Source organism: Simochromis diagramma, unplaced genomic scaffold (assembly GCF_900408965.1).
Source record: "Simochromis diagramma unplaced genomic scaffold, fSimDia1.1 OVJJ01000618.1, whole genome shotgun sequence".
Lineage (NCBI taxonomy): Eukaryota > Metazoa > Chordata > Actinopteri > Cichliformes > Cichlidae > Simochromis > Simochromis diagramma.
In genome coordinates this window covers 2,461,246-2,482,714 of record NW_024387423.1, presented here as the reverse complement: position 1 = coordinate 2,482,714, position 21,469 = coordinate 2,461,246, and the positions used below count along the sequence as shown (strand labels likewise).

Sequence of the window (21,469 nt, the reverse complement as noted above, 5' to 3'; positions counted from 1 at the left end):
ATTGTATCAAATCAGCTTAACTTTTCAACATTAGCCCTGATATTTTATTATTATTATTTTTATATGCGGTGACAAATCCACAAGTGATTGGCTGGGTTTATTTGGAGTCCATGTCTGTCTTTTATTAAGTTTAGTTACATTTCATCAGAACAGTAGCTATCTACAAAATATAGCTTGTGCAAAACTACTTAAGTGATGGCAATAATCTGTTTCTTTGCAACTATTTACAAATACATCCATGTCACTGCATGCAAGATTACCATAAATAGCTCCTACATACTTATGTATGCTTTTAAATTCAACCATAAACATAGGATTTTAAACCCAAAACATACTGTGATGTATTTGTCATGGTGTCTTTTTTGTTTTTAAATATATCCCAAAAAGTCTCGGTTCTTCTGAATACATCATTTTTGTCTCAAAACGCACTGAACAGAACACAGTCTAGCTTTATTGTCCAACCAAAGTTGGAAAATTATGTACCATAAAACTGTTGAAAAGCACAAGCATACATTAGCAGATAATTACAATGGCTGTATAGCTACAATATATGGTAATAACAGCAGGTTACAGGTACTTTATGACAACATGGTTAGTGTATCAGGAGAGCTGAGTCAGTATTGAACTAGTAAGAGCATCATTGAGCTTTGCAGCTCTGCTGCAAACCATGTACAGAGACATGCATATTGAACATCACTGCCTACAGTATGTCATTTTTCTGAGTTCTTAAAGTCCACGAGTGAAGTTGCCACTCAACAGAGTCACTGTTTTTAAGAGTCTTTTAGAACATGAGTATGTACACATGTCTGAGAAACCAATCTAATGTTAAGGCCACCTATGATCTCAAGTGTCTAATTTTCATATCTGCTTCAGTCCTGTCTGAATACAAACCTAAGTGCGAGATGGATCCAGAGTACGGCATAGCACTCCAAACAACTATTGTTACTGAAATACTGTCAGTAGAAAAAGAGCATCATTTGTTTGTCACATTTTGAAACATCAAATACAGATGATATGCAGTTTATAGAGTTTCTGAATACATTCTCCTCAGCGCCGTCTCCTGCGTCTGTGGTCAACAGCTCTTCCTCGCCGTGGTCGCTGCATACTTCCATTTGTGTCTGTGGGTGGATCGGAGGAAAAAGTGCACTCGTGCATGTCCGGGGATGATGGTGCAGGTACAACAGCTACAGATGACTGGTTATTTGAATGCTGGCTGACCTGTGGTTGCTGCTGTATTTGTGTTTGATGTTGTTGTGACTGCTGTAGCTGTGACTGCTGTGGTGTTTCGATTCGCTGTTGTTGTGGTTCTGTGTGCTGCAGCTGCTGCTGAACTGGCTGTGGCTGTAAGTGCTGCTGAGGTGTTTGTGATTGGTGCGCTTGTACACGATGTTGCTGTGGCTGTGGTTGCTGCTGGGCCTCAAGCACTCCTAAGAGCCTTTGCAAGAGGACATTGTTTTGTTGTAGACTGACTGCTAATGCCTCTTGTGAAGTGACAAGTGTTCTCATGTCCTGTCTGAAACCTTCGCCAAACTCCCGCAGACTCTTTTCTACCCGATTTCCAAGCTGAATTGCAGCTTCCCCCAACCCTCGTAGCTCATCTTCGAGCCAGGAACTCCGTGGAGGGGCTTCAAGAGGACCCTGCTGTGCTCCAAGGGATGGCTGAGGACTGCTGGGTTGGGGGCTACCATTGAGGAAAGGAGCACTGTAGAGAGGAGAAGGTGGCAGCCATCGTTCTGATGGAGGGGGTGGTCCTATTCCCAGACCAAGGCCTAATCCCAGTTTGTCCTCCATACTGTTCTCTACAGGTTCACACTCAGGTTCTCCCATGTCTCTGTCACGCTCAAGATTGTCCTCATCTTTCTCCAAACAATCTCTCTCTGATCCTTCCATTCCTACACCTGAAAATAAATTAGTTAATTTATTAATAAAAATGGACACAAGCATTGTTGAAATTAGTTGCATTTAAAAATCTAAAAAGAAAGGCAGTTCTCAGACAACAGTTTACCTGTATCAGAGTCAGCAAAGCATGGAAAACTGGGCTTTGGTCTGGTGCTTTGCTTCTGTCTGGCTTGCTGAAGCCTGGGGCTTGGCTGAGAAGGACGCCCGAGCATTGAGGTCCCTCTGCTAGATGGCAGGTAACAGCTGCGGTGGCGGGCATCCGCCAGTCTGCCCCCATTGCGCCTCTTTAAGTCATCCCAGCGCTTCTTCACCTCTCTAAGGGTTCGCGGGACTCTGGAAACAGCATTTACTCTCTCCAGGATCCCTGCCCAGATGCGCTCTCTTTCACGTCGCCGGAGCCTCCCTGCCGGACCAAAGAGTTCTCCTTCGCACCGAGTAACTTCGGACACCAGCACTTCAAGCTCCGCTCCGCTGAAGCGACTCTTTCTTTTTCCTGCGCCGCCAGCAGCCAGTGCAGCTGACATAGCTCGGTCTGTCAAGAGAAAATTGAGAGGAAAGCCAAATGGGAAAGAAAAAAAGAAATATATAAATATAAGTGTCAAGAGCTTTAGCAGTCTTATTTTAACTGTGCTAAACAACAACATGGGCAAGTACAACAACTCTTGGCAAACCTCTGAGCCCTGTGACATCAGAATTTTCTTCCATCACTAAAATGTAGCTACACATTTTCTAACAATAATAAAAAAGTATTTTTTGCATAATCCAGATGATTTTGCTGACTAAGGGTGACAATAATTTCACAAGGATTTCCATTAGGAGTAAGGCTGGTTTACAAAAAAGATAAAAAGAAAGAACTCTGTTTTCCATGTGCCATGCACATGTTTAGAATTACTCTAAACAGGTGCTCATCAGCAGGGCAAATCAACTGCATAAAAGCAAACAGACTCCTGTTTGTTGGAATTATAAAGATAGTTAATAAAAGTCGCCAAAATACAAAACAACTGCAGATAAAAAACAAAACAACGACCCAGTCTTCATCTGATCAACAGTAGCTTGTATTTTCTTTTTCTTTTTTTGTTTGTTTGTTTTTTTGCTCTATTGCTCCAGTTCTTTTATATTTTTACAACTTTTAATCAATATCTTTATAATTCAGACCAATAGAGTGCCTCAGGAATCTCTGTTGTTACAAATATGCTTACTTTGTTCAATGGACAAAAGGTCATCTGAGGACATGCCAGGTGCCATGATGTTTGGATGCACCACCACAACGTTGAAGGGGAGTCCTCCGGGTAATCCGCTGCTCTGGTCGCAGCTGCCCTCCGAATCCTCATCCTCCCGGGGGAAGCCGTTCTCTGAGGCTCCCCCCCCAAAGGGTCCCTCCGGAGACTCCACTTTGATGTGCATGGGAGGTGATTGCTCGTACAGCAGCCCCCCCTCCTCGTAGTACTCAGTCATGGATCAGACCTGATTTACAGCAGAACTGACTGGCGGGCCAATTCTGATACTGACAGCTTCTGCCCCATTAACAAAAGTTCAAAGCAGAGGTGAACCTACTGCTGAAGACAATATAACTCTTCTGTGTACACATAACTATCAACCTTTTAAGGGTACAGCTGCCACACACTAAAAGTGCGAGGGGGAGGTGGTTCTCAGGAAACGTAAAGTTAAAGTAGTCTTAAACCCGCTTTAGCACATTTATTAAAGCTGCTTAAATCATTGTTGTAGAGAGATACAAAATAACATTGTCTGATTGATCGCTAGCTCCAACCTCTAAAATCCATTTCTATCATTTCCACCAGTACTGACATGTTAATGCAAACGTAAGTGCAGTGTGTAAAACACCAGAAGAAGGCTGAGTGCTGTATCTAAACGTCCACTTGTTTAACACCGAGTCGAAACATCAGGGCATAGGCTCGCCTCCCAGTTCTGAAATCCATCAAAAAATGCTGCTTACAACTATGTCGAAAACCAGAACGGCTACGTTTGCTTTCCCCCTGTAATCTCCACGTCTGCGATATGTCGCATCGATGCGCATTTCTTTCTGCACCACATCCGCAATGGTTGCGCATTCCGCATACATTAGGTGCTGGTCTTGGGATGGAGCTAGTTGTTAAGCTAACAGGCTACCGCAGCTTCAGGTGGAGCGGCAGCTCTGTCGGAACTCCCACTGACAAGCTAGCCGACGCGATTGGAAAGCTGACGCTGTTGTGTTTCTTACCTCATGATAAGGGCACATGGGAGGCAAAAGCAAACCAAAACACAATCGGTGCAGCTGTTAGCTCAGCAGCCGACAAACAGACCGAGGACAGTCGCTTGTTGTTGACGTCAGTGAAGGTGCAAGCTCAGGACCAATCAGCTGAAGAGCTATCAATTCATCCGTTTAACGATGATGGACAGGCACATCGCGATGTCACACAGTATACAGATGACTTGGAGGGTTTTTAATTTTACTTTTATTAATAAAACGTCTCTGTTGTTTTCTGCTTTGTGTCGTTCATGATATTTTTATAAACTCCCGAAAACTCTCAGTTCTGAAAGTACGAACAGTTTTATATATTACACTTTGTTATTGTGATTATCCTTTCTATTTTATTTTAAGCTATTTTGTTTTCTCCTGCCACTTCATTAGGTTAACCTGTTCACCTTCTGATTAACGCACATGTCAAATTAGCCAATCACATAGCAGCAACTCAGTGTATTTAAGCATGTAAGACATGGTTAAGACAACCTGCTGAAGTTCAAACTTAGTATCAGAAGAAAGGTCAAAGTTACTTTGACCGTGGCATACGTGTTGGTGTCAAACAGATTAGACCGAGTTTTCACAGACATACTGGGATCTGCAGGATTTTTCTGCATATCCATCTCTAGGATTTACAGAGAATAGTCAAAAAGAAGAAAATATTCAGTGAGCAGCAGTGCCCTATTGATGTCAGAGGAAACAGGAGAACAGCCAGAATCAAATAACCAATCATTTCAACCAAGATATGCAGAAGAGCATTTCTGAATGCACATGAATAGCAGAAAACCACCCCAGGTCCCACATTAGGGGTCTTAATACCAGCTGAGCATTGTTTAAACACCACAGCCTGCCTTTATGGCCACAGTGTACCTGACTTCTGATGGCTTCTTCCACCAGTATCACAAACCATGTCACAAACTTCAAATCATGTGAAATTGTTTTCTTCTACATGACAGTGAGTTCACTGTACTCAAATGATCAACACAGTCACCAGATCTCAATGAAGTAGAGCACCTTTGGGGAAAGGAAGATTCACATCATGGATGTGCAGCTGACAAATCTGTTTCATGCTATCATGAACCAAAACCTCTGAGGAATATTTCCGAGGCAAAATGCTGGTCCAACTTAACACAAGCAACGTGTACATAACAAGTGGCATTTTAAGTTTCTCTATAAAAACATGTTAAATGGCCTGATTGGTCATGAGGAGGATGGCGCTGTTAAGGAAAGTAAATGTTGTTTTTTTAAATAAAAAAAAAACAAAACCTAAGGAGGATCTTAAAAGCTGTCAGGTGAAATTACTGTAAAAGCTTCACTGGACTGTGAGTGTCAAAAGCCTTCAGCCTGAGTGTGTTGTTTACTGGGAGGAGTTAACTAATGCTATTATGCCAAGGAAGCAAAAAAGCACCTGAAAACCAAATGGCTATTATCAGAAAAATGTTGCCTACTGTAAAGCACTGGCTTTAAATCAAAGAATGCAAGAATCTTTGTTGGATTGTGTGAACATGTCTGATGACAGGAAGAAGTTATGTTGTGTTAGCAGAGCGGGGGGGGCAAAGAAAGAAAGAAGAGGGGAAAAAACCCACCAAAACTTTACATGTCATGCTAAAAACTGTTGTATAACTCATACTCATGCGCTGAACTTTAAGATGTTGACTTGTTCTTTGTTTCTTTGTTGGGCACAAAAAGTTTTTTAAAAAGTATGATTAACTACAAACTTAATAAAATTAGGCAAAATTAAATAGGTTGTAGTAAATATTTCTCCAGTAATTTGTACATAGTGTGTTAGCGAAAACCGTCACTGAAGTGATCTTAAAAGTGCTCATGTAGGATAAAACATAACATGTTGCAGAGTGACAATTTAGCAAGATGTGATGAGTAAAAGGAAAAAAATATATATTTTTTTTATCTTTAAACATGCTGCTGTTTCCCAGGTGGGCTAATATTTAATCAGTGTGCATGGCACATGGAAAAATACGTGGGAGCATGACTGAGATAAAGAGCTGTGAAGCTGGGCTGCACATCTGTATATAAGGCTGCTGCACACTCCTCTGCTATGTGTAGATTTGCAGGCACAGAAAACAAACATGAAGTACTTCATTCTCCTTGCCCTGTTTGCTGCAGCATGTAAGTCTTTGCACAAAATTTCTCGATTTGATCATTTGAACAGAGAGTTTAACACTGGAACTCTCCTTCTGTATTGCAGATGCTGCTCCCATTGAGGATGACAAGATCATTGGAGGCTATGAGTGCTCAAAGAACTCTGTGCCCTACATGGTTTCTCTGAACGTTGGCTATCACTTCTGTGGAGGCTCCCTGATCTCCAGCTCCTGGGTCGTGTCTGCTGCTCACTGCTACCAGTCGTAAGTACAGAGAGCATTCATCAAATTAATCTAATGAAAAAAATGCACGCAGGGCTGCTAACCCCTCTAAAAGGGCACACTAACCAAACAAGTAGACACTTTACTTGAATACATTCCTCTTCTGGCTCTCCCTGCAGAAGCATCCAGTTGCGCCTTGGTGAGCACAACATTGCTGTCAATGAGGGCACTGAGCAGTTCATCAGCTCTTCCAGGGTCATTCGTCACCAAAGCTACAACAGCTACAACCTGGATAACGACATCATGCTGATCAAGCTGAGCAAGCCCGCCACCCTGAACAGCTACGTCAACACCGTGTCCCTGCCCTCTGGCTGTGCCAGTGCCGGCACCTCCTGTCTGATCTCTGGATGGGGCAACACCAGCACCAGTGGAAGTGAGTCAAAGCCTTCAGTCACACATTCAGAAAAAAAAGTGTAAATGTTGATGTATGAGTTGTATGACTTTTAACTTTTTTCCCGCCCCTTCTAGGCAACTACCCTGACCGTCTGATGTGCCTGAATGCCCCCATCCTGAGTGACGCAGACTGCAGGAACTCCTATCCTGGAGAGATCACCAACAACATGTTCTGTGCTGGATTCCTTGAGGGAGGCAAGGACTCCTGCCAGGTATGAGCTAAAGCCATCCTGACTGTTTTAGGACAAACCAAACTTCAGAACACCTCTGCTCACACTTGTCTTTTCTGTGCCTCAGGGTGACTCCGGTGGCCCCGTCGTGTGCAATGGCCGGCTGCAGGGTATTGTGTCCTGGGGTTACGGCTGTGCTCAGAGGAACAGGCCTGGAGTCTACACCAAGGTCTGCAACTACAACAGCTGGATCAACAACACCATGGCTAACAACTAAATGAAACTACAGATTTCTAACTAAAGTTTCTTGTATAATTAACTATGAAATCTGATTCAAATAAATAAATAGTCAACATCATTTCATGTTGTTCCTTGTTTTGTGCTGTTGGGTAAATCATGACGAGAATCATCAGTAAAGCAGATAAATCATAATCACACATGTTGTTAACAATTAGCATAAGACAGTGGTTCAAAAATGAAAATTATATATTTTTTTAGTATTTAAGATTTAATTAAGTTCTTTTTAACTACTTTACATTTAAGACCACAGCGAGCTGCATAGATCGATTACTTTATAAATAAAATTTGAATTTTTCATTCATCACTTAGTGGTAATGCATTAATTAACCTTATAAACATTAATATTTGTCTTGGTCAATGACTCTATAAAGGTTTTCTAAGGTCATTGATTTTAATTCAGCAGTGTGTATACATTATATAGAAAACAATAATTTTATGTTTAAATTGAAGTCACAGTCTTACACTCTTGTTCTGTAAGTCTAGAATTTTTTTCATAAACAGATAATAAAAACAAATTATCCAAAGAGATCCACAGGCAGCACAGTATATATATATATACACATCCCACATACTGGTGAATTAAGTATGCTCAAGCTCTTTAATCAAACTTGTATTGTTTCCACTAAAATATAATTATTGTCGTTATCCATGAGTTTTCAACTTCAAAGTTTTACAAAAATGCAGAAAAAAATAGTAAAGCACGTTATTATTGTTTTATTGAGATTCCACATTACACTCATTTACTTCTACTTCTGAACAGAAAACGTGATTTTGTGGTTCAATGTGATGCTTGGTTTATTTGTGCGGGGTCAAATTTGATACAATGTGTGAAAATAGGAGTTCAATTAAATATTTTCCTATTAAATAATAAAATAATCAAAAAAATGTAAACCTTTTTTCTGACAGTTTTTAAAAAAATTATGTTTTCTTATCTTTATGGCAGGTGTCTAATCTAATACATTTGTTTAGCACTATACTTGTCTCTCACTTATCTTCTTTGTGAAGAGACACTAAGAGTATAAGTAAGTATATAATGCTACATAATTATACAGTTTTTCCATCATTAATTCAAATCTTTTATAAATGAAGTGTATGTGACTGGTTGTAGGACTAAACCTAGATTATAAGCACTGACCTTTATCAACCAGATGTCTTTTCACACGCTGGTCAGATAACAGATTGTCACAGTGGGTTTAAAATGGCAGCAATTTGTTTGACTATCAACTGTTCTTCTGTTATTATTTGGTTGTGAAACACTATAACACCTTTAGTATATAGCTAGCATATAGCTGTTGCACCATGTAATACGATCTGAAAGGCATCTAATTGACAATGATCCCAAACATAATGCCAACGCAGTAAAAGCATACTTGGATAGAAAAAAACAACAAAAAAATGAAACACTATCAGCCATAGACAGGCCTCCCCGGAGCCCAGACTCAACATTATTGATGCAGTGTGGAATCATCCTGAGAACAGAACAAAATGAAGTCAACAGCCAAAGAAGAGCTGTGAATGTCCTTCAAGAAGCCTAATCCTGAAGACGTCTTCAGACAATAAAGGTTGTCTAAGAGAGTTTAACCCTGTAAGAAAGAAATTTCTAATTATTTGGAACTGAGATGTTTATTAACCCTTATAACAAAATCCACAAAACTTTTTTCTCCTATATCATGTTGTGTATGATTTATTTTTTGTATCACATTCAATAGACTGGCAACTTTTTGTTAACAAAAATGTTAATTTTAGACAAAAAGAACTTTTGTGCATAACATTTTGAAATTATATCAACTATTGATCATGTTGATGAGATAGAGGTCTCAGAAACCCATGTATTAAATATGATAGAAAGGCATTATAGGGTTAAGCTGTGTTGAAAAATAAAAGCGATCATACCAAATACTGATTTTCAAACTTGTTGCAATCGTACAAACTCAGTCTTTCCCTTATACCCATTCATATTTTTTGAAATATACATATTTCAGTAGATCTCCACAGATATTCTCCATTTTCCAAGCAAAACATAAAGAAATGAGGGTAAGTTCAATACTTTCACACATTATAGTATACCAACTTTTTTTAAAATCACACAATAATAAAAGTAGTATTTGGGTTTCAGTGGAATACATAAACATCAGGACTTTGCCCTTATCTTCCAGACAGTGGAAAAAAAGGACAAAGATACTGGTGTCCTTGTTATCTAATAAAAAGGAAATGGTAGGTCTAACAATATTTTGAAGGCTTTTATTCCTCTGATGATAATATAATACTTTTAGAGATGGTCAAATACTACAATTATAAGTTTTTGCTTTAAAATGTTTTATTAAGACCCCTTATTAACTTAAATACACAAACTCGGTACCTATTGATCAATCTGACTTATTGCCTTTCAGTGCGAAAACATGCCGGAGAAGCCGATATAACTTAAAAATAAAGAATAACGATTTGATTACAAAAGTGATGTTTATTTAATTAAGACAAACTATAGAAGAAAATTATTTACAACACTGCAAGGTGTCCATTCAGAAACTGCTTTGAATTGATAATTCTTTAAAGCAGCGCTCCCCAACCCCCGGGCCACGGACCAGTACTGGGCCACGAGAGGCTCGGGTGTGAAATTTATGGTTTTCAGGGTTTTTATTGTTAGCTGCTAATAAAGTTAGACAATTACACAGTGAATCCGCGTTTATTATTATAATTACGAAATACCGCAGTTTTTGTTTTGGTCGCATCATTTTATTTTGTTGTATTCATCCGCGGCTTTAAAGGCCGGTCTGTGAAAATATTGTCTGACATTAAACCGGTCCGTGGTGCAAAAAAGGTTGGGGACCACTGGTTTAAAGGACTCCACTGAACTCAAGCGTGACATAAACACAAAGCATGAAAAAGCATCTTTTCCAAAAGCTGTAAACAGTGATCGTCGTTCAACAAAACAAGCTTGGCTCAACAAATGAGGAGCGTGTGTTTGTCAGTATTTATTGAAAAACTTTGCAATAATTCAGTTTATCACACAGGCTCACAAAATGATTCATGAGTAAAACTGATAGTCACTCTTAAAATGTAAATACAAAATGCCAGAACACGTTATTGTTGTGGAACAAAACAAAATTGTAATCGGTACACTGTAACAGCCAAGAAAACATCTGCATGAAGTAGATTTTAATACTGAACCCACAGTGTCAATGTCCAATATGTTGTATTTACTTGTTAGTCAGTCAATCCATGCCTCATTAGTGGGAGCAGTACTGTGTCCCCCCCCCCACAGAGCACAGTGTATTTTCTCCAATTTGTAAAATGAGAAAGATGTAGGGTGGCAAGAATGTGATGGTTCAAAAGAATAGTGAATATTGTGCTCAAAAGCAAAACAAAATCCATCCAAGGAGCACTCTCTTTATGATTTTAGAAAATTTACATCAAGTAAAATTTCTAAAATCATAAACATGTATCCAACAGGCCTATTTCACAGCAGCCATTTGACTTAAAATAGCAGCTAAACAGACAGGAAGCTTTAATAATGCGTTTAGATTAGTGACACCTGTGTCTCCCTACTATCTGCTGTGGCTGCTGCGAAATAGGCATAATGCATAATCCCAGGGTGGCTTCTGGTTAAACTGAATTTGACACAGAGCACTCGTATCAAATTTGCACGTCTCTCTTTATCTACATGTCTTCTGTTCATTTTATACGAATTTAATTACAGAATACTAAAAGGAAGGTTAGTGGCTTTTAGCCGCAGGCGTTGTCTAAACCTGACAAACGGCTGTCTAAACGATTAGAGCATAATCTTCCAAGTCACTTGAGTGTCTAAGTTTCCCAGGTGTGCAACAATATTTCATTACCTTTATTCAAAGCTGTCTTGATGCATGCTGAATCATCCAGGTAAGGAAATCCCAAAAAGTTGATTCAGTTCATCTGGACGTGATGTTTTCAGTGTGACATCCAAGTGACTTCTTCAGTCTCGGCTGACTGCAGGTTTTCCCAACATATTAAACAGTACATTTGCATTTCCACAGCTGTTTTTAACTTGAACCTTTAACTGCTTAATAAACTTAAGAAAAATGTACTTTGCATATTTGTCTTCTCTCATAAAACGAACCCAACAAAACCTGCATTGAGTTGAGACCCAAGAAGTCGTTTGGATTAGTGATGAAACATTTCTCCCACTGAAAGCTCTACGTCCAGATAAACATAATCTACTTTTGGGGATTTATCTAAAGCTGCATTTCCACCACAGGTTTCCCAAAGAATAAGGAACCTGCGGAGTAAATCAGGATGTTTTCCAGGGACCCGGCAATATTTTAGAGTTTAATATTTAATATTTTGGGTGGCTGTAGCTCAGGTGGCAGAGCAGGTCAGCCACTAATCAGAAGGTCGGTGGTTCGATCCCAGGCTGCCTCCTGGCTGCATGCCAAATATCCTTGGGCAAGATACTAACCCCATGTTTGCTTACTGGTGGTGGTCAGAGGGCCTGGTGGCGCCAGTGTCCGGCAGCCTCGCCTCTGTCAGTGCGCCCCACGGCAGCTGTGGCTACAATGTAGCTTGCTATCGCCAGTGTGTAAATGTGTGTGTGAATGGGTGAATGACTGAATGTAGTGTAAAGCGCTTTGGGGTCCTTAGGGACTAGAAAAGCGCTATACAAATGCAGGCCATTTACCATTTAACCTAACAAAACATCCTTTCTAAGCGGTATTACTGTGAATGGGGCTTCGGTTCACGTCTGCAACTACTGCACTTCTCACTCACATCACAATATGCTGCAATACCTCACAAAATATGTTCAATCTAACCTTTTGGATCCACTTTGTGATGACTGCATGTCTATTTAGTGACAAAGAATTGCGCGCTCACCTCCCTCATTTCACATTACAACATCAACATTTTAGTGTGCTCTACACTGAAGTAGTGATCTGCAATATAGTGGCATGCCTAATTTGCCTAATCTTCACAGCTCTTTAAATCATGGTGGAAATGCAGACGACCAACAGTCTGAAGAAAGCTTTTTGTGCCTTGAAATTTCCTGGGACATTTGTGTGGAAATGTAGCTTAATACAGGATTACAAGGACCCCAGAGTGGAAAAATGTGATGGGCACAGAACGTCGATGGCCACTGAAATGTATTTTGATTTAAAATCATTACACCTGGCCTCTAGCGTGCTGCAAATAATGCTGATAAAGGTCTGAAATGGCTGCGTAGGAACTTCCACACACAGCACAGCTCACACCATCTGAAGGCTTTTCATTTGACATGCTGGCATTCTGAGTCACGTGTTTCTTCACAGTTCTTAAAGGGGTAATGGGTTTTCCAAGTCCATTTTTACCTACACTGTCACAACTGGCCTCTTTATCTTGCACTACGTTTGCCCTGCTGGGATGCTCAGAAGAATTACCCAAATCAGGATCCCGGCTTTGAACACAGGAAGTCACAATTGATTCTTGAAAAACCGGGTCTGGATATTTAGATAAGGGATCTGAGAGAGATTTAATTTCCTCAGAAGCCTGGCGTAATGTTTCTATGCCATTATTGGTGGGAGGGTTTAGCGTTTTCGTGTTTGATGGTGCATTGCGATCATCTACTGATAAATCAAAATCAGAGTCTTTGCGTATGTCTTGCGTTGAGGAATGGCAGAGCTGGTGACTAAACAGCATGTCTAGAGTTTTAAAGCTGCACCTGCAGCGCTCGCATTGATAAGGCAGAAACACTTTCTTGGGCCTGACTTGAACCCACTGGAACTCTGGGTGCTCACTCATGTGTTTTTTGTAAGGCTCTACAAACCGAAAACCTTGCCCGCACTGAGGACACGTGAAGCGGCCATCCCTGTGACGATGAATTCTCTGATGGTGCCACAACTTTTTCCAGCTTCCTAGTATTTTACCACAGCAGGCACAGGTGTAGCTTTGACCTGGGGCGTGTGTGAGCATGTGGGCTCTGAGCCTGCCCATGTGTCTGAAGAGTCGCCCACAGTTTGGGCACAGATATCTCCTGGGATCTGATCTGTTGTCTACTTTGTTTAACTTTGACACTAGGTGTGAGAGACTGTGAGCTGGTATGACTGTGGACTGGAACGGTTTTTTCAAGTTGTTGGAGCGTTTCTTGCGGATGATCTGTGGCTGTTTCTTCTGTGTTTCACAGCTGGCAGCTGCCACCAGAGCTGAATTGTGCGCCGATGAGCACCTGAGCGCAGGCACTGTGTACTGAATTAACGACACCGTCTCCTCCTCCTTAATCGCAGAGCTGGAGGCATTTTTTTCCACGCTGCACTGACTGCGATGGGCGTTGAATTCAGACAGCACACCGAACAGCTTGTCGCAGTACAAGCAGCGATAAAGCTTTGCGCCGGTGTGCTCTCGCATGTGGCTGTTGAACTCCTGCAAATGGTCAAAAACATTCTTGCAGATGTGGCATGTGTACGTTAGCGAAGGCTTTGGGCGTCTGTGTGCTTGCACGTTGTCATCGCTTCCCAAAGGTCTACATGAGTGATTTTTTGCATTGCTGTAGTGAGTAAATGATTTTTCACAATGGGTGCAGTTGTAACGCTTCACAGACCAATGCGTGAGCTCGTGAACACGGAGGAAATAGGCCTGCCCGAAAGCTTTGCCACAGATGTCGCACTTATAAGGCTTCTCTCCTGTGTGGACTCGGACGTGTCTTATGAGCGCCGACTGAAATGGGAATGATTTGCCACAGTACTGGCAGACTTTTTTCTCTCTTTTTTCCACTGCTCTTTGCAGCTCCCTGCTGCTTTCCTCTGCTGGTTCTCTGCTCTGTTCCTCAGCCTTGCTGTTCTTACACTCCTCGTTCAGCTCGTGTGCATGCATTTCCATATGTGCAGCGTACTCAGAGCAAGAGAATTTAATCTTGCAATATGGGCACTTCTGATATATGTTGCTCTTTCTGTGGGTCTTGAGATGAAGATTTAAGTTAGAGTTTTTGCTAAAACCCTTGCCACACTCTGAACACTTGAACGGCCTCTCTCCTGTATGAATGCGCTGATGGATGACGAACTGAGACAGAAACTTAAAAGTACGACCACAGTAACCACATTTCAACAGGGTTTTACCCCCCTTTTTAGTATAGATGACATTTTCGCCAACACTGGCGTTAGCTTCCTTTTCCTCATCACTGCAGTTTGTTTTTGGTTGGGTGTCACTACCCGCTTCGTGGTTCTCTACAAGACGCTTTCTTGGTAATAAAACCTTGTTTACCATCCTCCTCCTCTTACCACCTCTCTTGCGTCGAAAAACAACATTTGTAACCTCAGATTTAACTAAGGGAGTGGTGCTGCGCTGGGAAGAATTGGGGCTATTTGACCTGGGCGCAGGTTTTAAATGCTCCAGCTCTAGCTCTAAATTCTCAGCTTTGACAGCAAACGGGGCCCCAATAGATGTCCGCGTTTGCTCAGGGGGAGTCAGGGTATCTGTGCTAGAGGGCTTTGGCAGCTCTGCATCTGCTGGAGACTCTGAGAAGTCTGGTGTTTCTGATGGTGACTCCTCGCTGCCATTTATGTCCAATGACTGATTTACTTTAAGGTTATCAGTCTGAGTTGGGTTTGGCAAATCAGATTCTTTCAAGCTGTCTGAAGGAATAGCTTCAGGCTCAGGCTGGGAATTCACCTCTGCTTTTGGTAATGCAGTTTTGTCTTGTTGCTTCTCCTGCTCTAGTCCTTCCCCAGAATGCAGTGGGAGCTGATCATCCCTCACATCTGAATCAGTCTCATGTTTGTCAGTGTCCACCTGTTTTTCTGTCTCTGTGCTTTTTCCGCAGTCTATGTCAGTGCTCAACGTCAGCAAGGCCTCCTGGGATTCATCCAGCTTGGACACTTTTGCTGGAAGTTGCTGATCAATTTGCAACTTAGTCCTTCGTCTCTTCACACCTTTAGAGTTGGATGTACGAGTACTTTCTGTAGTCCCCGCTTCAGTTTGTTTTAGATCCTCCTTGTCCTTCTTGCTATGAGATTCTAACTTATCATCCTGCATCAAAGTAGGTTGCTCCACCCTACTCCTCAGTGTTCGTGCAGGACTGCTAAACTTATTAGCATGAGGACCAGGAGCAGCCATAGAAACCTGGTTTTGAAAAGCTGCCATTTCTGATTTTCTTGGCCTTCCTGGTCTTCTTTTTGGCAGCAAAGGAGCAGCGACTTGTACGTTGTTATCCAGGACAGGCTGAGGAGCGGGCATCTCATTATGAGCCGCACTATTTATTAACTTACTATCCACAGCGTAAGGCAAATCGTCACTGTTGTGGTTTTCCACACTTGCTGGCAAAGGTATGGTGGTGCTAACTTCCTTATGCTGAACAGCATCTGGACCTCTTTTGTCTTCAGTCGGGGCTGGTTTGATTTTACGGGGTCTCCCACGTTTCTTGTGGATGATCACGGGCTTCCCTTGGCTGTCTGTTGCAGAGCTGCACACGCTAGCAGGAGTCAGAGATTTTGCTTCCACCTCTGCCTGCGAGGGCACTGCCTCACTGCGCTGACAGTTTCTCTCACCAGCGCTTTCAGAGCTGACATGAACATCAGACTCCCTGCTCCCAGGCTGTTTCAACGCCGTCCCTTTCATTTTATCTCCCCGCCTGGAGTCCACGTCTCCCTCACTGCATGTCTTACCTTCGGGTATCTGTGGAAGTAAAAAGAAGAGTGAACATTAATGAATTAATGATTTTATTTTTGTTGCACAAATCATTTGGAAAAGCATGTTTATTAAAGGTGGAAAGAATAAACACATGAACTGGGAATCATTTGAACATTTCAAAAACTATAGAGAGATATTTGCACAAATATATCTACCAAAATTGGTTCAAACTGGAAAACTAAGCGTGCATATTCACATATGCACAGATGCATGACTTCATAACACATCACATCAGACTGCGGTCTTCATTAGTGCAGATTTAAATGACGCTGTATACTGTAATAAACAGCACAAGCTCATCCACTTGTCTTTCTTACTGGCTACCTGCTTGCAGTCCGAAGAGGCATGATTGGAACTGCGAGGTTGAGGTGCCACAGAAGTTAACTCAGAGACTGTATTTTGGTCACTGCTTCCTCTGCTGAAGGACATTTTACTCCCCATGTCAAGAGTCTGTGGATTAAACAGCGACAAGGAGGTTGTAAAACGAGCAGCGACGCGTAAAAGCAAAAACGCTTCGGGCTGGGGAGTAATTATTCCCAGGATGAAAAATAGAAAATTACTAATAAACTGCATGCCATGCCCATTTGTCGTGATAAGTTTAAAGTGGATGGTTGAACTGGGATCATCTCATGCACCCACTGACTATTTTTACAGATAGGGGTACCAAACTGCAAATTTATACTGGAGAAGTATAGTAAAGGCCATAACTGGATCACACACAGCCAGATTTAAGCTCAATAAGCATATGCTGCTTTGCAAAACTTCAAGTTTTCCCCAAAAAAGATGAGCAACCTTTTAAAATTATCTAAATCCGCTGGGAAAGAAGCAGAGTTTGCAACTGGTTTTACAGAGAACTGCTGAGTTTCATAACCTCAAGACTTGAAAATACACCTCTAAGGGGACTGACACCCTTTTCCCATTACATTTCCAGAGGTAAATCTAGCATTTCTTCTACAACAGTTATATAAAAGTTAGTCAGAAGCAGATGGACTTTGCCAATTTAAAAAAATAAAAACCATACAGCATCTTATAAATAATGATGCATCATTACACAACTGCTTACAAGCTATTTGGAATGAGCTCCCTAATAGGCATCTTTAGCATCAATAACAATACTCTGTATGACAATATTTAAAGCTCATCTATCACCAACAGTTTAAAGCGACCGGACCCGCAGAAACATGCACACTATCCAGGCTCAAAGTAGATTCACTGCAGTTTGCAAAAGCACAGGGCATATGCATTAGATGTAACAGAAGAAATCCAGCCTAGCTTGACAAGATGTGCATGGTTGCTATTGTTATCCTGCCTTTCATCTCCACTGCAGGAACACTTCATCTGATGGAGACTTTGTGATGCTCACGAGCTGCTGACTCACATTTAAACCCCCTCTCAGACACAGCCGTGCCCCCACTGGCTCACTTCTTTAATGTTTTACAGCATTTACAGATTTAAAAAGAAACCCAGCTACCAGTTATTCAAAGCTACCAAAGCCGTGACTAACAATGTGAGTTAGGCGTTATCGTGTGCTAGGCCACATCGCTAGCTCCGATAATTTGACATCACAGGCCACACGAACCTTAAGCATTAATCGCTACGCCTGCTCACACAACTTTCTTTACAGCTAGTAACGCATGTGTAGTTCATCTGTGATGGGTGATAGTAAACACAAAGTGCTTGCCTGCGTGGGAGAGAGTCAGAACTGGTTTCTGCGTAGCCATGCGCTGACCGCCGCTCAAACTAGAACTAGCTAGCACTGGCTAACTCAAGCTGTGGCTACGAGGCATTTTGGATGCCCTTTTCTTACAGGGATGCACTGATCTAAGAGCTGAGCTGTTAATGTGGGCCTCGCTTTTTCTTCTTTTCTGAACAGTTTGCAGAAGTGAATCAGTCGGTATCCACACACAAAGCAACCTGAAAAAACTGTTAATTAAGCCGAGCGCACAGAGCGCGTAGTTAGAGTGCTGTGGGAAATTTCGGAACTCCTCATGGGGAAAACTTTAAAAATTGTAATCAGAACACGCGCACACAAAAACAGCAGATTTGTTCTGTTTGTCAATATGTGTGTGTTGCTGAGACAATTAGAAATGTTATAAACAAGAAGCGTGGAAGGCAAAAAGACATACATTCATTTAGCAATTAACAATAACGTGAGTATGCCCAACTCCTACTCGTTCTGCAGTTTTAAGTTTTCGCAGGAAGTCCGTGTCAGATGTGCAAGCATCAAGTATCTCAATGTACACCCAATATATATCCAGTTTGGCATATGTTATCTTAACACATAGGATTTAAATTGACGCTTCTATTACACACAGACAACAAGTGAACTCCGCATGCGCGCTTCTGCAGCATCTTTGATTTTAAGGTATGGATGTTACCTCATAATGAATGGACGCACGACGTCGCTTTGTTTGTGCTTTGAAACAGCTCCCTCTGCTGGAGAACCACTAATGACAATGAAACTGTCATCATTAGTTTGGTGGATACAAAAAACAGGCAATTTTAAGAGTGGAGGCACAAAACTTGATAAAAATTAAGAAAAAAACCCCTAATACACTATTAATATACCTCATTTTCAGACAATATCTTTAAAATATCTATAATGAATTATTTTTCACATTTGTATGTATTTGATGTACTTTGTGAAAGATTACCAGCGCTTTACAATGCAGTATTAAAATATGCAGGATCTGATATCCTCATGTCGTTTCCACATCATCATAATAAATGTTGTTCCAGGTTCAACATTGCAAGTGACCAATCACATTGTTGTGACGTAATACTATAAAGTGTCGTGAACACAAAACACTGAGTTTGAAAATATACTTTAATACATTATATATTGTATTCTTAAAAGTCTCTACAAAGCTGGTATGAACACACTGGGCATTTTGGCCAATCCCCACAGCTTCACAACACATTCTGATCATACTAAAAACATAAAAACAGAGCAAAAACTATAATAGTGCCGGTTAGGGCACCAAACATGATTCAACCCCCACATACGTACATTTTTTTTTTTTCCATCTTCTGCAACCACCACAGAGGTACCACCTTCATACTTTCATAAATTCAAAATGCATTAACAAAAGAAATCGAGGTGAATTAAAGATGCATTTTTATTATCACTACTCTCTATATCTTAAAACAGTCTTGAGCAAACCAGGAAGCATCATGCTCCTGTGCAGTGAACTGAGCAGATTACTTTCAACCAGGATGTCGCCATCTCTATGCGCTTGGTCCATATTTTACATGACATGCAGACTGGATGTGCCTCACTAGTTTTGTCAAGTCTTGATTGGTACAGATGACATTACTTGGTAAATCATCTCAGCAGGTTTGTCTGGTCCGCCTTCAACGATGTAACAGTCATCATCGCTATCTACTCCCGTGTTCCCGTTGACAGGCCCTTTTTCCAAGTTTACAGTCAGGATTTGGCTCTTCTTCACATTACCAGAAGGTGGTATAATGTATTTCCTTTTGCCATTTACCTGAGCAGGAACTGGGCTTGCCACTGGCATCATCTTTTTGAACTGCTGCATGCCACCTCGCACGTGTTGGGCCATAAACTCCCGTGCTTTGACACACTTGTGCCTCTGAAGGAGTTGAGCAGATTCAAAAGAAATATGACAGACTCGGCATGGGAAGCCACTTGATGCAGAAGACACCCCTGCAGAGTTTGTGGGCATCTTTAACTGCAAACTAGGATTTTGAGTCTGAGGCTTTGATGGAAAGGACACACCGATGTTGGGGTTGGATGCATTCTTAAACTGCAATAATGGAGTGACACGTACCCCCTGTTTGGTAATGAAAGGGACACTCTTAATTTTCAAGATGGAAGTGGGGGGCGGTTCACCAATATTCTGATTTGTCACCTGCAGAGAGGAAGTAGTCGGAAGACCCAGGGCGCTCAGAGTCTTTGCCCCACTTGTCACGTTCATAGTCTTGAAACCAAGTGGCTTTGCTGTGACTAGCCTGAATTTGGATCCGTTGTTTGATGAGTTACATACATGGTAGCGAGGCACAATCTTTTTGTTGGAGAGCAGCAGCCCACATCCTATGCAGCCCGAAATTTTGTCAGGAACATGAAAGTTGTGGTGGGAGATGAGTAAGGTCTTTGAGAAAAAACACTGCCCACACTTACCACAAGAGTATGGCTTTTGCTTGTTAAACTTGCGCACTGTTGGAAGCAACACAACTGGCTGATAAAGCGTCCAGACATCCACTGTCGGTGCGCCAACATCTGCGAAAATATTCTGCATGTCTGTTGTTGAGGATGCGGGGTTTGGGAGCAAAGATGCTTGTGACATTGATGGGTACAACTCAGGCACTTGTGAAATTTTTGCAGGCTGCACGCAAAGCTGCGGCACACACACCGACGCACTGGGTACCTGCAGCACAGGAGTCACTGGCAAAGAAACTGGGGGTGCACTGGCCTTTGTCCAAGCATTGGTCATTTTAGGCGTATTCCAGATTACCTCACCCTTCTGTATCCTTTTAAGTTTCTCCTCCTCCTCTATGCGCTTCTCTATCCTGCGGTTCCGTATGGTTTTGTGATCAAGCACTTGGTGCCCGGGCTCGTGCATAGTGCTGTGCTCCTGCATGTGCTTGTACTCAGTAAACTCGGTCCCGCAGGAGCAGATGAAACTCGCGGATGAACACATATGCTCCTCCAGGCATTTCCTGTTTGCAAATATCTGCTCACAGCTGAAGCAAAACTGCCCTCCATTCATCAGGTCTGTGACCAAGTTGTAATCCAGGGTGCTTTGCCTTCCTGTCTCCATCCTCACACTGAACATTAGTGTGTTCACTGCTAACGGGGAGCCCGCTGGTCCTGGTAGAAGAAGCAGGTTTGAGAATAAATATGAATCACAAGCAGTGTACGGAACATCACCTTTACCTTCTTTTTACATGTTTAAAATGCATTTGCTGTTCGCCTATAAAGGAAAGTCCAAACTTCTGCACAATTACTAGCAAATCACTACAACTGTGAAAGGAAAACCAAATTATTAGGCGGTGAATTATTCACAAAAATGCACTGTACACTTGAGACATCTGGAGGGTAAAGCGCCTTAGCTAGCAACGCTGTAAAATTAATAACGGCTTTTTTTTATCTAACGCGCGCTTCCTTTGCTACATGCCTAGCATGCTAGCGTTAGCCTCTGCTACATCACATACAACATCATTAGCTCACTCCAACATGAAAACGAAACCGCTGCCATCCCAATAGTAAGGCACTACCTTGGAAAAGCTGCAAACTGTTTGTCTGGTGTCGTTTTGCGAGACATTAACAAATGGGCTGAGTCGCCGGTATGTAGCACAAATAGGTAGCAGTTAGCCTGTAACCACACCGAACAAACAAGAGGGAAGAAGGGGAAAAAAAAGAAGAGAAATCCTTATCTTCTTCTCTTAAACATCACACGCTGTTATGTTGCACTAGCGCCACCAACTGGGAATCTTAA

At 41.7% G+C, this 21,469-nt stretch overlaps 4 protein-coding genes across 7 annotated transcripts; 1 reads left to right on the top strand and 3 right to left on the bottom strand.

The window, feature by feature from the left end:
* Positions 1 to 96: 96 nt before the first annotated feature.
* si:ch211-261d7.3 (myb-related transcription factor, partner of profilin) lies at positions 97 to 11,782 on the bottom strand. 3 transcript variants are annotated; one of them, XM_040013024.1, is made up of 4 exons: positions 4,118 to 4,246; positions 3,099 to 3,413; positions 2,006 to 2,431; positions 97 to 1,898 (listed from the first exon to the last, which is right to left on the bottom strand). In XM_040013024.1, exons 2-4 carry the CDS (start codon positions 3,352 to 3,354, stop codon positions 1,048 to 1,050), a joined length of 1,533 nt encoding a protein of 510 aa, XP_039868958.1. In that variant the 5' UTR covers positions 3,355 to 3,413; positions 4,118 to 4,246; the 3' UTR covers positions 97 to 1,047. The 3 variants fall into 3 exon arrangements, with proteins under 3 accessions (XP_039868958.1, XP_039868959.1, XP_039868956.1); XM_040013025.1 differs by lacking the exons at positions 3,099 to 3,413; positions 4,118 to 4,246 and adding an exon at positions 11,004 to 11,782; XM_040013022.1 differs by having other exon boundaries at positions 3,099 to 4,237.
* Positions 6,137 to 7,440, top strand: LOC120722169 (trypsin-3-like). The gene is made up of 5 exons (XM_040013026.1): positions 6,137 to 6,265; positions 6,345 to 6,501; positions 6,639 to 6,892; positions 6,988 to 7,124; positions 7,210 to 7,440. Exons 1-5 carry the CDS (start codon positions 6,226 to 6,228, stop codon positions 7,357 to 7,359), a joined length of 738 nt encoding a protein of 245 aa, XP_039868960.1. The 5' UTR covers positions 6,137 to 6,225; the 3' UTR covers positions 7,360 to 7,440.
* Positions 11,783 to 12,382: 600 nt separating the features above from the next.
* Positions 12,383 to 18,057, bottom strand: si:dkeyp-84f3.9 (zinc finger protein 184). 2 transcript variants are annotated; one of them, XM_040012961.1, is made up of 3 exons: positions 17,689 to 18,057; positions 16,332 to 16,457; positions 12,383 to 15,992 (listed from the first exon to the last, which is right to left on the bottom strand). In XM_040012961.1, the coding sequence occupies exons 2-3, from the start codon at positions 16,446 to 16,448 to the stop codon at positions 12,513 to 12,515; spliced, it is 3,597 nt and encodes a 1,198-aa protein (XP_039868895.1). In that variant the 5' UTR covers positions 16,449 to 16,457; positions 17,689 to 18,057; the 3' UTR covers positions 12,383 to 12,512. The 2 variants fall into 2 exon arrangements, with proteins under 2 accessions (XP_039868895.1, XP_039868896.1); XM_040012962.1 differs by lacking the exon at positions 16,332 to 16,457 and having other exon boundaries at positions 17,689 to 18,051.
* A 759-nt stretch (positions 18,058 to 18,816) lies between these two features.
* Positions 18,817 to 21,450, bottom strand: LOC120722132. The gene is made up of 2 exons (XM_040012965.1): positions 21,249 to 21,450; positions 18,817 to 20,841 (listed from the first exon to the last, which is right to left on the bottom strand). The coding sequence occupies exon 2, from the start codon at positions 20,804 to 20,806 to the stop codon at positions 19,295 to 19,297; it is 1,512 nt and encodes a 503-aa protein (XP_039868899.1). The 5' UTR covers positions 20,807 to 20,841; positions 21,249 to 21,450; the 3' UTR covers positions 18,817 to 19,294.
* Between the last annotated feature and the right edge of the window lie 19 nt (positions 21,451 to 21,469).